A 16,882-nucleotide genomic window follows, 5' to 3' on the forward strand; every position below is an offset into this window, starting at 1 on the left:
GGGCTTCCTAGAGAGGTCCCCCGGGTGCCATCACTATTTTCATTTCAGCAGGTCTTTCGAGACCTGACTCCACACTGTACTGCCAGCTCTCTTGGAATTCTAACATTAGCCTGAATTTTATTATTGTTCACCACTTAGAAAGCCCTCACCGGCTATTCAGTGGCCTATATATTTGAAAACAAACAAACAATTCTTATTTATTATCAGATTTTAATCCCCCCCACCAATGAGTCACCAGCCTCCATTCTTTTAACTGAGCCCTGTGCAAAGGCGTTTTCTCCATGTCCATCCCGACTTTCCCACCATTCTGCTGCCTTCTGGGAGCAAGAGTATTAATATCATGACAGAGAAGGGGCCAATTTTCTCTGCATCCAGACTGTGCAGAGTTTTTGTGGCACTTGTTCACTGCATGATCACATTCTGCACTTTTTCCACATTCTGTCTCCTTTTTAAGGTGCTGGTAGCCACATCCCAGTTGTAGGCATATGAGGAACAGCGATCGCGGAGAAGAGGCAGGCACGCCGTCTCCTTCCGTATTTGCTCATGGGCTCTCAGGCCGAGCAGGAAAGGGACCAGTGGCCCAGTATTACGGCTCTGTGGCGCAAATTACACCGCCTTCTCAAGCCAGCACCACTGCGCACCATGCACAAAACTAATTATGAAGGTTTGGGGGGCTTTTACATCTTGATGGTTGAAAACAGGAACCCGAATTTCAGCTGCGAAGATTGCCTCGCATCCCTTGAAGGCTTTTTCTGCAACAGCTGTAATTGAAATTAAAATTATCCAGAAAAGCAGGCTCTGAAGGCATAAAAATGCAACATTAGAAGACACCTCCACGGCCCTCTGAGAACATTTTAGCCTGGAGGTGAGATCTCAGCCGTTCTGCCTCTACTCCAAGTTGTGTATATATTTTTCCAGGAGGTTAGGCTCTTGAGATTCTCTCGCTCACTCGCACTCTCTGTCACACACGCATCATTAACATGTTTGGGCAGGGAGGAACCCACATCCAAATGTTACAACACGTCAACATTGTGTAAGAAGGAAGACTGTGAGGAGGAGGAGGAAACCCACAGCCCATAGAGGGAAGAGGGCTCCTTCACTAGAGGGTTCCTTCATCTCAACTTCAGTCCTGGGGTTACTGCAACCCCCTCGCTCCGGAACATCCACACCCACCTCCGATGGCAATAAATAGCTGACCACTGGATATTGCTTCTTGCTGGATTTTCAATCTGACGAGCACACTGGGTCAAGCTCTTCCTGATGGACTGCACCCAACTGGTCAAGAGAGAAGCTCTATTCCACTTTGACAGTCCCTGTGAGGGTCACCTTCCTTGACCGCTTCTGCAGGCTTTACTCTAAATTTACTGGCTCAGACACACCAGCTGATCTTTTGCAAAATGTGTCCTGCAAGCTACCCGGAGAAATTCTGCCTCAAACCTTGGCTGAAAGGTCTGAGGAGACATGGCTGAGGGACATGGCAAGGGCAAAGGAGCTGGTCCCATCTCCAGAAAGAATGATATTGCAGGACCAGAAAGAAAGCAAACACCGGCGCTACCTGAGAGTCTGAGCTGCTCGTAGAGGAGAAGAAAAGCCATCAGGTCCAACAGTCTGGCTTGGTCCAGGAAATACGGATTTTTAAATAATAAATGCACAGCTTCCCCGTACCTTCCCTTCTTCCATTCACCTGGGCTTTGTCTGAGTTTAGACTGTGGGGACAAAGGCCAATTCATCCAGAGGTGCTTATATCCACTGCGGATCCTTGGCTAGGGTGAACAACAGCCATGAGTAAATGTAGCGCTGGACAGCAGGAACCTGTTACGTTTATCACGTCTTGCCAAAATAAGAATGCAACGGCTTCCTCAAACTTTCTGCCTCCACGGAACTGTACCCACATGACTTTGTCCACCAAAATTCATGGAAGCGGTCTCCTGTAGAATCCACACATTGCGCAATGCTCTGGAATGTTCTGCAGAGCACATGCTCAGCTAGGCTGTGGAACTTTCCGCACTCCTGCACATACCAGCATGAACCAATGAACGCCTGCAGCAAGTGTGTGTGTGTGTGTGTGTGTGTGTGTGTGTGTGTGTGTGGTGGTGGTGGCAGGGAATGACTGACAGGACACTGTCCCTAAGGAAGATCTTGGCATCAGCAATGCTTACGGCAGAGCTCCTGAGCAACTCGAAACACAAATGGAAAAACTATGGCTGTTCGCTGTTGTATCAAAAACATTTTAATAGCTTCCGTGCAAGGAAACTTCAGCGTTCTGGGAAATGCAGATGAAGGGAGACTCTCTGATATAACCTCTCTGTCTATGAATACAAATAGGGCTTCTGCTTAATCTGCTATGGACAAACACGGGAGCACGGAATGGAACCGAGGGAGAAAGGCAACAGACCCACACGCGGAGGCAGCAAACTGTTCCAAGGAGCCCACAGATGCGGTGCTGGAAACAGAGCAGTGAGCTTCCCAGCAAGTGTGACTAATAGACATTGGCAAGAACACGACTCTCTTCCAAATTACTGAAACTCTGCTCAGTCGCTAAATCTATAGACAACATTTAGGATTTACTTGGGTTGTTGTCGGATAACGGGAGAAAGAAAAGGTTAAGATTTGTTCCAGCTGAAGAGACCCCTCTTCTGGTAGTACTTCAGCCTTCCGTGGTTTAAAGAAAACAGAGGTACCCCGTAAAAACAGCTCACTGGAGGATTGTCATCTGAATCAGCCAGGTTCAGCCCGTGGTCCCACAAATGTGGTCCTGACTGCACAACTGACAACATCACACGAAAAACTGGCCCCAGCCCCTTTGAGGAAACCAAAATTCAGCTAATGGGATCTCTGGGAGGCAAGCCGCAGGTGAGAGACTGACGGTGTTAATATTGCTGTTGTCGTTCCTTCAGAAGTAATACTGTTGGAAAAGAATTTCACATTTAACGTTATAAAAGGTTTGATGAAAAGAGGGCTTTGTTCTCATGAGAAAAAGGAGTGGAGGGGAGAGAACCGATAAAGTCTTTCAAGCTTCCAAGGGAAATTTTACTTTCCATATTAAAGAAAAAAGACAAAAGGTTTTTTTAAGCCCTCATACATAGGATATGAATACAGATTTGGAGGATTAACATGGGTGCTGTCGTCCTCTCATTTCGCCATTTGTTTTTAAACGTACGCTTTGAACTGCAGGGCTGGAACGGAGCGACTCCCCCTACTAGCTAAGGCGAATGCCGGATTTCACCTGGTGTGGCTGGCAGACTGCAGACAAGCACGGGGCCTGGCACCGGAGGTTAACGGGGGGCATGGCAAGGATCCGCAGCAGAAATCATGCCCCCCGAGCCTGAGAGAATTTCTCTTCCCTCTTTCCAGTCTGCAGGAGGCGGAGGGGCTCCTTCCACCAGAGTGACTCTGAGATGGAGCTGTGAGGGAAAGCAAAGGCAGGATCTGTCCCTGGCTGTATCAGATCCTGCGCTTCGTGGATCGGGGATGGGGAAGCTGGCCGCCGTGGCCTCTCCCACACTGGGGGCCTTCAGGAGGCGGCTGGGCAGCCCTCTGTCCGGGAAGCTCCACCCGTGCTCCTTGGCCTTGCTCCCCTTGGGTGTCCCCTCCAGGTCTGCCATTCTGTGATTGCATAGAATGCTGCAAGCTTACCATCTTGCTGATTATTTGGGAGAGCGGTTTAGAGTGCTCAAGGTGCTTTGGTACATCCTCTCAGCAATCCCAGCAACAACTTTGGAAGAGAGGCCTGTATTAGCTACTCTGGGACTGCAGTAAGTGAGAGGCTGCCTGCGTCGAAGGAAGAGATTTACACCACGGAGAAGACCCATCCATCTGACAGAGTAACTGTGGACAACAGGCTAAACATGAGCCAACAAGGCGATGCAGCCACCAAAAGGGCAAATGCTATTTTGGGATGCATTAACAGAAGCATCACTTCCAAATCATGAGAAGCAGTAGTTCCTCTCTTCTCCTAACTAGTCAGACCCCACCTGGAATCCTGTGTCCAGTTCTGGGCACCGAGATTTGAGAAAGATGCAGGTAAATTAGAAAGGGTCCAGCGGAGGGCAACAGAAAAGATCCAGGGTTTGGAAACTCTACCCCGTGAGGAGAGACTGAGGGAACTGGGCATGTTCAGCCTTGAGAAGAGAAGACTGAGGGGGGACATGAGATCCCTCTAGAGGTACCTCAAAGGCTGTCACAAAGAGGAAGGTCAAGATCTCTTCTTGCTGATGCCACAGTGCAGGACACAGAATGATCCATTCAAGTTGCGACATCGGGAAGAGCTTCCTCACTGTCAGAGCAACACGACAGGGGAACCAGCTGCCTGGAGAGGTGGGGGGCTCTCCCACACTGGAGGCATTCAAGGAGAAACTGGGCAGCCCTCTGAGTGGGATGCTGTAACGTGGAGTCCTGCAACAGCAGGGGGGTGGACTGGATGGCCTTCATGGCCCCTTCCAACTCTACTCTTCTATGAGTCTGTGATTCCGTGACTGCAGGGAACCTGCTCCCCTTGTCCTTTCCAGAAGCCCTTGTCCCCTCCAAAAAAGCACACGGCTGCAACGGACACTCTCGCATCAGCTGGGGAACAAGGAGGTGCTCATCATCCAAAACGCTGCATGAGGGACCAGGAGAGGTTCTGGAAGCAGCCCAGAGAAGCAACTGACTGGAAGCCAGGATCAAAACCTTAGAAACACACATTCCCAGGGCACACGCAGCAATGCTGGCCCTCCGAGGCGGCTTTCAGAGGAGGGCGGCCGTGACCGGGAGACCACTGAGCGAGGTCACGGTGGAAATGCACCACGTGGTCCACAGTTCTGTCTTCTAACCACTAGGTACACTGGTTAGGAGAGACAACAGGAGCAGGGCTCCCTAGAGAGGGGCGGGGAAACACCTTTCCTCTTTGCCTTTCCTCCATGTTTGTACCCGGGAGCTTCCGGCTGGGTACTGCACAGCCAGGGATGTGTGACCCCTTTTTCTTTCCTTATGCTAGTATATGCGTGCCCCATCTCCAACCTTTCCGGTTCCCTCATTTTAGGGCCAAAGCAGACATTCCTCGATCACCATAGCTAGCAAGTACATCTTCTCTGCTTCCTTATTTGGCCTACACAACAGACTGAGGGGCAAATGTTTCTGAAACAAACTAACAAAACCACCAAAACCAACTCACCAAAACATTGCCAAGGAGGTTGCCTAGGGGAGAAATACATGAAATGCAACAGAATAGTCCCAAGAGGTGACCCAAGGGAGAATTTTGTGGCCAGCTGCCTCTCTCTTGGAGAGAGAGGGCCAAAGGGGGAGAGGGGTAAACAGGACAGATCGTTTGCTTGCTCTCTCTGAAGGTATCAGCAATGTCATCGAGCCACAGAATACACGATAATTCAACTGTTTCCCTCCTCTGTGCTTGGCACAGTTGACTAACAAATGGCAGATGCTGTTCAATGCAGATAAAACTGAGCAATGGGCTTTGGAGGGGGAAAGAAGGAGACTTGCTCTCGTCTGGCTTGGCGAAGGTGTGGTGGCCCATACTAAGAGACCTGGAAAGTCACTGGGGGAATATGCATTCTGAATGGCTCAATTCCAGGAGGCATGTTCTGCTCAGAGAGCAGCGGAAGAGACGAGCAAGCTGTCTGCAGAATCTTTCCGCTTTTCTGGGGTGTTCCTTTTTTCTCTCCTTTCAGAAATACTGTATTTCAGAAAGGAGGGCAAAATAGAGACCCCCTTTGCTTTCTTTAATCTTTTAAGGGAGAAACCTATGAAATTTTAGAGAGAGAAAAGTCTTATTTCTGTCTCAAGGACTGCACCTGTCCAAGGCCGAGAAGGCAGAGGAATTTACAAATATTGACTGCTTGGAAAAGCATCTGGTAGGGAAATACAAGAAGTGGATAGTCAATTCTTCGACTGGTTCTTGGAGTCCATCTATTTGACCATCTAGCTCAGTACCGCCTCGCCAGGGTGGCTCCTGGTGGATGAATCCCCACCCCACCCCGCCATCCCTGACTGTTGGCTAGCTGGCTGGGGTTGATGAGAACTGGAGTCTAACGACAGAGGGCCAGAAGTGCGCCTGTCAGCAGAGAGGATCAGAAATCCCACAAGCAACATGCTTAGCTCTCCTAGACACTTGCACCCGCTCCAGAAAACCCACCGCCCTTCCCAACGTACATCAAGACCATCCTCTGTTCACAACTAACATTCTATCGCTCCCAAAAACGCTCAGAGCGTGTACTGTGCAAACACTGCCATTGGCACAACCAAAATACAGCCATTTAGACTCAGTAGGAACCTGCTTCGCACGTGGTTTGAGGGTGTCCCTCCCATGAACTCAGCCGGCTTTGCTTCAGCCCCGATCCCAGGATAAACACCACCATCGGTGGCACCGGACGGCCCCAGTCTTGCCTCATAGTAAGAGGAGGGACAACCGGTGCAGATGGAATTGAGAACGGTCTCTAAACACACGGCAGGAAACACCAGCCGGCGTGGCCACATCTCTGGAGCAATGTGAGAACAGCTCTGTGGCCCATTTAAAGCTGCGCTCCGCTGGGAGCACTGAGCAAAGCACCGGGCAGGTTTTTGCCGGGTTTTCCCTCTTTCCCATTAAAGGGACTGAAACATTCTGTTCCTTGCCTAGAGACAGAGCAAATTATACATTAAGAATAACTTTTCAAATGCTATTAACTACATGGGCAAATTACGTAGCTCTAATTTTTCTTTCTTTTCCCAAATCTTTCATTCGTACCTTAAGAGAAAAAGCCAACCTTTATAAACAACAACAGAGGAATCGTTTTAAAAACGGCTTAAGGAAACACACAAATCCCAAACTGTCACAATGAAAAACATCACTGATCTATCTGGCTTTGGCGTAAGTGCGTGTGTTCTAAATTAACACAGCCATGTATCCAAAAAAATGTTTTGCAGTCCCTGCTCAGGTATTGGTATGCCTGCCTTGGAAAGGAGGTTGTAAAAGCTTCACTACCAATAGCAACCAGGGTTATCTAGCTCAGCTGCAGCTTTTGGATGGACATCCACACACGCTGCTGGAGGGCTGTTTCCTAACGTCTCTTTTATTCAGACCCAACAGGCATACCTCTGCCATCTGCAGCAGCATACGACGGGGACCATTCTTCTCTTGGAAGCACAGCAGTGCTACAAAACAGCGGATTCTGAGCCATTCCCACACAGATGCTGAAGGAGGCCTCTGTTAAAAGGCAGGCAGCTAGCAAAAATAATAAAAAGCAAACAAACCGCCAGGTGGGATCCATGGGGAAGGAAGGAAATGCAAGGGTTGAGGGATGAAGGAGCCTCGGCTGGGCCAACTCACAGTGTACCGGCAACTGGACCAGCTTCCAAACTGGAGGAAGGAGTGGGGCAGAGGGAGAGAAGAGGCCTGGAAATGAACCAGTGTGGTGTGGTGGTTAAGAGCGTGGGACTGGGACTCAGGCGATCTGGGTTCGAGTCCCCGCTCAGCCATGGAGCCCACTGGGGGGCTTTGGGCCAGTCACAGACTCTCAGCCCAACCTTCCTCACAGGGTTGTTGTTGTGGGGTAAGATGGAGGAGGAGATGTACGCTGCCTTGAGCCCTGTGTAGGAAAAAGGCACGATGTAAATAAAAAAAAAAAAAGAATTGCAAAGGGAATCTTGACCACATCTGGTGGGCACCGAGTCCAGGAAAGCTCTGCTACAGAGTAAGCATCAAAAGCCACTCCACAGGTCTCAGACCTGTTTTCGTTTTCAAACTGACTGACTCTTCAGCCTTTGAATTCCTCAGCCTGCTACTCTGCGATACCGACAGGTGTGTCAACGGTCCACGGGGCAGCCTCCTTGCAGATCCTGAAGGAAGGAGGGTGCTTCTTTTAAATGCAAGATTACGTCCCATACAGGACAGAAAAGCAACCGTTCAGTGTGAGAAACAAAGGCCGTCTGCTGATTTTAAAATATGGAACTGTTCCTGCTATAGTGCCACCCGGGAGCGCCAAAGCAAACCAAAGCCAAGCTCCATTAACATTTGAGGAGTTACTGGTGTATAAGATGCGGTTATACGGAGCACGTTCTCGCTGCCTATCCTGCTTGTTCTTACAGAAAAATGAAAGCTGATTCCAGAGGCAAAACGCCTGTTTGCTTCAGACAGCACAAAGGAGAGCAGATGCCATCTTCAAGTGCCAAATCAGTATGAGGGGAAAGGGGTCTGTCTCGGGCAGGTGTGGCAGCCAGGCGGACATGCTCCACCGTGGGTCTGGCTGCCCTTTGCCATGGCGTGTGATCCCATCGTCCACCGTACCTTTCTGGGGAGCATCTGTGGTACGGGATTTGGAGGCGCAAGTTCGTGAGGACTCTGATCCTCCCAAAGACCGGCTTGGGGCTGAAAGGCGGGTCATACACATTGGAAGCCAATGAACAAAACGGCTGAATGCTCTTTTTTTTTTACCAAATCGGTGGAAATAGGAAGGCGCACACGGTGATGCCCGAACACAGCGCAGGGAACCTTCAGGAGTTCCGCCCTCTTTGCTTGCTTTCAGCTCGCCAATTAGTCAAGAGAGAATTTTTAATCTGTGATTAAAGTTTAGTTAATTAATCACACCGATTAAAGCTCACAACCCTATCAGTAAGGAATTCCATTTCTTCTCAGAAGACAAATTTCCTAATTAGAAGAGCTTTAGCCCTATCCCTCCTCCCAGCTGCATAGAAAAGGTGAGGGAACACTCACCTGAGTGCATCCACCTCTTCTCTAGCAATGAGGATGCCTGGATCGGTGGCAGGTGCCTGGCTCTTCAGAATCTTCAGCTCTACCTCCAGCTGCAACATACAGAGAAAGCACACAGGTTGGCTTTTGGGGGGTTTTGGAACCGGCATTCTTCCTTCCCTCCCTCCCTCCCTAACCATAGATTAATTATCATAAGTCTGTGTATATGCAGAGATACAGAGAAGATGATTTGATGACCATCATGGAACTAAAGGGGAGATTTTGTAAAATTTGGGTAAGACCCATCTCGTGCTTCGGTAAGCCACATTTCTGGAAGAGCCGTTTTCCTGATCTTATGTGTGACTTCAGAAAGTAAGAATTGGTCATTCACCATTTTATGGGCCATCCGTTAGTGGGTAATAAGAAGATAAGACGTTCAAACTTAATTTCTCTCATTAGCATTGCTTTCAGGAATCACCAGATATATGCATGGTCAAGACCAGTATTAAGGAAGCATCCAAAGACAACCAAATGCTCTCAAACTGGAATTGTTCCAAAATACAAGGGGCCATTTCTTGGGAGAGGGTGGGCCCACCAAACGGCTTCATTCCCTCTTGGGCAGCCAAGTGGAAATGTCCTTCCTTCTCAACGAAACTTCAGCTGCGACACAGGACATGCATGGTTTCAGCTGCTAAAGTTTTGAGAAATCCCTTCACAGCTCCAAAGGAATTTTGCCTCCCAGAAAGGTAGGCAAAGCATTTGGTTTTAGGACATACGTATTTAAATGTTACGTGTTCCTTCAGCCCGATTCTATGCCCATAACTCCACCAGGTCTTTCCAAAGATTCGTCTTGTCCACTTCTCCTCCTCCTCCTCTCCCCATTTCCATCGGCTCTCCCTTTAAAAACATTACACAGTAAAATGCAGAGCTTCGTGCACACATCAGAAAATAATGAGCATGCACTGCTCTAATTAGAGATGCAAACCAAAGCCATATACCAGGGGAGATAAGGGTATTAGCATACAGTATCCTTCAACTCCACTGACGGAACTTACACTGCATCCTAATTCCACACCGTCACAGCCTGTGCGCAAGTGTGTCCTGAACATACCAATGTCTGTGGCTCCATCCGAGCCTGAATGGCAGGTGGAAAGAGGGGAACGTTCAACTGGCCATTCTCCAGTTCTTTGGTACAGAGGCTGAGCTTATGGTGACGCTACATGTCTTTGTTAGGAATCAGCAGTTACAACTTTGAATTAGTCAAGGATGTTAGGATAGGTACCATCTAGTCCTGGTGATCTATTAACTTTCAATTTGTCAATAAGGCTGAGAACTTCAGCTGTTGCGGTCATTATCTGCCTACTTTCTCAGACACACATCAATTCAGGTGGAGGCATCTATCTTCTGTAGTGAAGGTAGTTCAGAATAATTCATTGAGCTGCTCTGAAGCTGGAAAGGGTTCAGAGGAAGGCAACAAGGATGATCCAGGGACTGGAGGCAAAGCCCTGTAAGGGGGGATGGAAAGAACTGGCCATGTTTAAGACTCAAGAAGAGAAAACTTGAAGTGAACGCCTTCGGCAAGTACTGGCCAGGTGACCAGGTTCTCTTCGCGATCATCCCAGAGCGAAGGACAAGGAATAATGAGCTCAAGGAAGCCAGATTCCCACTGAACATCAAGAAAAGTCCCCTGCAAGGGAACAAATTCCCTAGGGAAGAGGTAGGCTCTGCCACACGGGAGGCCTCCAAGAGAGATCCAGGCACACACTTTGTGTTCTCTGGATTGAGGGATGCTTCAAGGACAAAACCCAGAGAGGAGACGGCTGGAACTGAAAAATCTGTGGCAGAGATACTGTCTTCTTCCTTGGCCAGACAAGTCCATGACAAGTCTGGGAAAGAGCCTGGTCAGACAGAGTGGAATGTTTTGCCGACCTCACAGGTGATGGGTTGAAAATAAACCTGTCCCGGGGATCCATCTCCCACCTTTGCTCTGGCTTCACACATTTTACCCAAACCTATTTCTGGGATGGTTTTGGCTACCAAACCAGCCACTCCCTTCAACTGTTATGGCCTGTCTGAGCCATTTATGCGAACCGTTTTCTGAGGGCTGTACCCGAAATACCAGGTGCAAAAGATTATGCGAATAAGCACAGGGGGTTCAAAATGTTTCATCCAAACGAAACCTGTAATCACTTCTGAAATCCAGGCCCAACGGAACGGGTGCCGAAATGCACCTGCATCCTTGCACTGGAGGAAAAGAAGTTAATTCATATTGGCTAGCTGATAAGATTATCACAGTAAGAAATGTTTTCCTCAATTTTCTGATTACTGAGCGTCTCTCTTTCCTAGCGCAGCCCATCACAGATGGCCAGGATAAAACCAGTGCTCGAGATAATTCCAGGGCCGCGAATTCCAAGGCGCGAGAAGGGCCAGGTAGGAGGCGTTCGATGCCGCCCCGCCCGGCTTGCACAAAGCCATTTATTATGTGTTTTGCTTTTCCATTCCTGCTGAAGGTTGCAATGAGGTTTGTTATTATAGTTTTGCACTGCTCTCTGGTCTGCGCACGGACAGATCCGAAGATGCAGCACCAGTAAATAGGCTATTTATCACTGGCTAAGCAGTCTCAACCTTGAGTCCAACTACCACCTGCTCTCTTGACACAAACAGATAAATTGCTGCTGCCTCCCTTTGGCAGAAAAGGCAAAGGGTTAGTAATAGATTGCTGTGAATTCTGATTCTGGGCTTCTGGTCGAAGGAAACAGAGCATTATGAAGGGGTGCGTGTGTCTATGCATGCATGAGGAAGAACAGCCCATGAGTGCTGGAAGGAAGGATGCGAACATCAGAGGATGGCACTGAAGAAAGCAGGTTAAAATTCCCGGCCTGCTCCAGGGCAGGGCGAAAAGATTGCCTGCTTCTGCATTTAAGCGCAATCTGGCCCAAAGGGGCCGTTAGAAACAGAACGCACTGCAATGGCTGTCTTCGCAGGAAACGGCTATTACATTTGAGAATCAAAGTGCCATCTGACAATTCACAGAACCACATCCTTGGACAAATTGCCGGCAACAGTCCAGGTGATTCAATGAACCTCTTGATGGCAGCGCGATGCTCCGGATCGGCCCACCGGCGCCCGCCGCACTGGAAGCGGCCGGAGGCCGTCGGGAGGTTGACGAAGGGCGCGCCATGCAGCATTTCGAAATCTCCGGTGCGTGTGTGAGACTAACACACAAAGTGCCTTAACCATGCCGTGAAGCTTTCCGAACGCAGGCCTCGCAAAACTAGTTGCACTTTATACAGCTGCATTCCAGTTCTCTCTCCAGATGATGAAATGCCCAACATCTGGAGTGGGATCATTTGCTTCCCTGCAGCTTCAGTTCCGGCAACGCACCCGACTTCCTACTGTACCGCTGAGCAGTTTATCAAAGGCTCCAGTTTGGTGTTGACGTTCTCCTTTAAGACCTTCTCCATCAATAGCTGGATAAACCAGAATTATTTATTTGCATTTTTACATTAATATCCCACTTTGTCTTCCCCGCCACCGCTGTCTCTCCAATTTAACCCCCAATTCAACAGCCCTGTGGTTTGGGCTAGCTGAGAGTCTGCAATCAGGTGAAACTGGCTAGCTGAACTTCATGGCCCGCTAGCCAGTTCACAGCTGACTTGGTCTTCCCAAACACTGAGGCCACAGCGCTCCGGGGGCTCCAAGCTGTGCTTCAGAGACAACCAACCCTCTGGAAGTTGCCTCCAACATTTATTCTCTTCATTCACTGGAGGAGGAGAAATGTCCCGGTCCCTCCAGCATTCAGGGCCTCGGGAACGCGCTTGCCATTCTCTGCTTGGAACATGCTTCTTCCATTTGGGTGGAGATCTGGAGGTGAGCGGATGGGGGGAGGCTGAGCCGACGAGGAGGAATGGAGGCCGGGGGGGCTGTGCGACGGCAGGGGGCTGTGAGCCGTCGAGTGGAGGGTCAGCCGCAGCCAAAAGAAAGGGCGCAGGGACGACCGGGTCCAGTGAAGGCAGGGATCGGTCATGCCTTGGAATGACTTCCACGCAGGCAGCTAACGGGCCAGCGAGGTGCACAGTGACGGCACAGGGCAGGTGCAGAGTGTTCCTCACCCATCTGCTTCCACACTCCGGTAATTTCTAGTGACCCATTAAACCCCACAATGACACTGCAGGAATTGATGCTTTTCGCTCTTTTCTTTCAGCTAAATGAGAGAAAAGAGCACTGAGCTTCTAGCCCCACTGTGTACGCCATGCCCAGGGTATCTCACCAGATGGCCTGAATTATGGATTCTACTGAAGGTGCCAAATGATGCTCATTTCTAGACCCAGATTACATTCTGCATTAGAAGAGAGGAAGAACCATTCATTTCCAGAGGCATTCAGATGGTTTTAAGATGAGACCCTGTTCCGATCCAAATTATTTTCCCTGCCCGCTTGCTTTTTAGGGTTTCGTGTCTCCTGCTCCCAGGATGTTCTGCACATCATCTGTGCTCGAGCAGTAATCCCTAATCCCACTCCTACAAGTAAAATAGGTTTATTTTATCCATTCCACGTCTAACAGCAGTGAATTTTATCTGCCAATTTGCCACACAGTGGGCAAGTGATGGGAGCTTGTCTAGCACTCCATTCGGCTTTTAATGTAATTATCTTAAATAGCTTGATCTCAGTGTTTTTACCCTTTTTATTAATAACCATGTTAACAACAAGTCTGGAAACATGCAGGGCCTCAACTGGAGGGAATTTATCATGGTAGGTCAACCACCATGCCTGTCAACTAACTGCTTATCTTCCAGCAGACCTGGGGGCTGGATTCACCAGAAACTCTGGATGGGATCCCCCTGAACACATGCCCTGAGAAAAACCTAGGACATTTCCAATGGACCAGCCCAAAGTCACCGACTTAGCTGAGTGGGGACCAGAGCCTGATCTCCCAGGTTCCTGGTCCAGTGCTCTAACCAGTACTCCATACTGCCCCTTGACCCCCTGAATATCACAAAGCCCTGTGGAAAAGAAAGAGTGGCATGTCCAAAGGAAAGGACTCCTGGATTAGATGGATCCAGAAATTCCTGCAGGGTCCCCCGCCAAAGAAGGCACCCTAGCAGAATTAAATCTGCTTATTCGAATAACGTTTCCTTCCCTGAGCCCTCTTCTGTTGCTGATGGGCAGCAACGGTGAGCCAGATGCTCGGATCCCAGGTTGCTGCTCTCCGGATCGCAGGGGCCAAAGGATGTCTGACATTTTGGCCAAGAGGAAAAGGTTGCACGGGGGGGGGGGGGGAGCCTGCACTCAGTGGCCGTCTCTTAATGGATCTGAGGCAACATGGTATTTTGCATCTTCCGAGATTCAGGGAGGCTCTGCAATTCTGCCCCCTGAACCTGAGCAAGGGCTGCTGAAGGGAAGAGTGGAAACTCCCTTCCCAGGCACAATCGGGGAGGGGGGGGGCACACACAAGGACACGACTGCTGCAGGAGCCGGTGGGGACAGCCCCCCCCCCCGGCAGTTTATTCATTTGTAGCGAGCGCTTCTGGTAATTACGCCTCTTAATTTAGGAAAGCGAGTGGGAGAAAAGAATATAAATGTATGTATTAACTTTAGAGATTGGAAATGGGGAGAGCGAACCTTCTCTCCATGAGATTATATTTGGAAATGAAATAGAGTGACATTTGGTACAAACGTGAAAAATTGCTCTCTTTAAAAGCAACAGGAGGAGAGGAAAAGCCACAATCCGTGCGGCATTTGAGAGAAGCTGAAGTCAGCAAGTGTGTGTATCCAAATATCTGTCTCATGCTATACATATATTATTATTAGCTATTTGCTAGAGGAAGGATTTAACCCTCTCCTAACACCAGTGTGGGAGCTGTGGTGGACTGCTGCAGATCATTCACCGATTCCAAATCTACCTAGGGCCCTTGAAATATCTATACATTCTATGCACACCTGTGCGTGAGCACACACGCATGCGTGCGTAAAGGCAGCAACTCTCAATATTGCCAACCTGACCTTCCAATAAACAACTCAGATATGGATTCTCTTCCTGGATGAATAAGCCAAGGGCTTATGATAAATCACGGGTGACCCCTGCGGAATTATGCATCATCCCACTCGGTTCGATATTTCTGCGACAGTAACAATTATCACATAATGAGGATCATGCGCATCAGCCCCAACAGCACACGCTAATGTTGTTTTGGGCACAGTAGACCAAGGGCCAGTGTGGCAGATCACTCCACTGCTCCACTTCTGCTCCACTTCCCCTGTGAGGCCTGCTTAGGAATTTAATCGCTAACCCAGGAGCCGGGTTCTTCCTTCGCGCATTCAAAGGCATCTTCTTTGCAAGGCATTATGACTGACCGAAAAGCACAACGCACCAGAAAGAATCTCTGCGCATGCACAGGGCAGTGTGTCGAGCCCCATCTAGCAACCGCCTCCGGGAACTCTCCTTCTGAGCATGCCCGGGCCCCATCCTTCCGAGAGGGGCCTTCTGAAAGCCAGCACACGTCCTCTCCGTGGGCGGCCCTCCTCTGCTGAGGCTGCGGCATGGGGTCCAGAGCCGGGGCCGCCTGGCCTGTGGCTGAGAAGCTCCTCCGCTCCGGCCCCCTCCCGCCAACTGCCCATCCTGGTGATCCCCAGAGAGTGGCCGCCCAGGTTATTCCCAGCACCTCCGCGTCCCTCGGCTCAGCGCCTTGGCTGGACCCACATGCCCAGGCTCCCCCCGCATGTTCTGGTTCCAATTCCTCTGAAGCCCAACCAGTGGCCCTGGAAAAGGAGCACCGGAGGAAGCCGCCTGTCTCACACTCAACACCTGGAGGCATTTCAGGAATGGGATCCAAACCGTATTTATTTATTTATTTATTTATTTATTTATTTATTTAAAGCATTTCTGTGCTGCCCCCATCGCAACAAAGCCTCGGGGCAGCTCACAAAATATATATATATAATATTTTTTATATATTATATATATAGATATATAGATATATAAAAAAACATTTAAAAACCCCCGATGCATTCTCGGCTAATTTAAAATCCTAATAAATACAATAATTTAGCAATTAAAATAAGTTTTAAATAAAAATAAAATAAAATTAATTAATTCAGTTCAGTTAATTAATTCAGTTAATTCAGTGTAATATGGACGTCTGGCACAGGAGCAGTTAAAGGCATTCTATGTTTCCCGGATTAAAGAGAGACCTGCCAGGCCAATAACAATCACCTTGTTAGCATTCGGTACTGATGAGAAAGGAATCAAACAAGAGAATCTTGGTTCTGAAGCTGGGGCATCAGGCCTGTGTTCATATCAGGTTTATAGCAACAACTCCCTCAAAGAATCCGGACAACGGTTTGGGCAACTGTAAAATTGTCACCCTGACAACAAACCACAACGCCACCGGAGAAGGTGAGGCCGTTTCACGGATCATGAGTTAAGAAAGGTGTTTTGAAAACAAACACAGGAGAGGCTGAAGTCAGAAAAATAATCACTGTGCCCCAGATAGACTTCCAGCCTGCCATGGGATCCCGAATATGTTATGACAGGTATGCGGTTACAATCCTATCCTTTCATGAGAAATTTGAAATTCATCAATATTATTTGGACACACTGATTTAAAACACAAGCCTAGCCTTAGGAATGTGACCAGAGATGTATGAAGTAAGACTAATGTTTAATGTTCTTATAATGGGAATTCTAAATATATTGAATTAGGGAGTCTCCCATGGAGAACATGCCCCTTCTCTAAGTGCCTGTGGATGGAAACAGGTCGGATCGTGACCACGGAGATGCATTGCTGTCGCTCGGCTGAGACACCCCGATTCCACCCTGCTGAATGTACACAAGCCTTGCATTTAATAGAACTATGCTGATATTTTCAGAGTAAAAAATAAAGACCAAACTTGTCAGAGAAAGCAATACCTGGAAATAAAGAATGTTACATGACCAATATCTAGAACAAAGAATCCATCTTATTCTGAGATGTCTTCTGCTTTGGGGAGAAATTTAATTACGTTTAGGGTTAAACAGGCAGCTCAGGCTGATGTGAGAAATGAAGCGAGCCAGGACATACGTCACGCCAGAGACTCGGTAGGTCAATTGGAAAGGCGGCAGTTCTGGGTAGGCAAAGCACATCTTTACACAGTACGTGGTTAAATAATAGAATTCACTCTATAAATTGTGGCATTCGGCACCAATTCAGCTGGGAGTCGTTCATGGCTTCAAAGTGGAGTATGT

At 48.7% G+C, this 16,882-nt stretch overlaps 1 protein-coding gene across 1 annotated transcript in view; it reads right to left on the bottom strand.

The window, feature by feature from the left end:
• MAD1L1 (mitotic arrest deficient 1 like 1) overlaps window positions 1-16,882 on the bottom strand; it is a 365,974-nt gene that overhangs the window by 172,369 nt on the left and 176,723 nt on the right. Inside the window, exon 14 of the mRNA XM_044433287.1 lies at window positions 8,684-8,772. Coding sequence (XP_044289222.1) covers window positions 8,684-8,772 — 89 coding nt within the window. The remainder of the gene's footprint in view (window positions 1-8,683; window positions 8,773-16,882) is intronic.

Source organism: Varanus komodoensis, unplaced genomic scaffold (genome assembly GCF_004798865.1).
Source record: "Varanus komodoensis strain SLA01 unplaced genomic scaffold, ASM479886v1 scaffold26, whole genome shotgun sequence".
NCBI classification, from domain to species: Eukaryota; Metazoa; Chordata; class Lepidosauria; order Squamata; family Varanidae; genus Varanus; species Varanus komodoensis.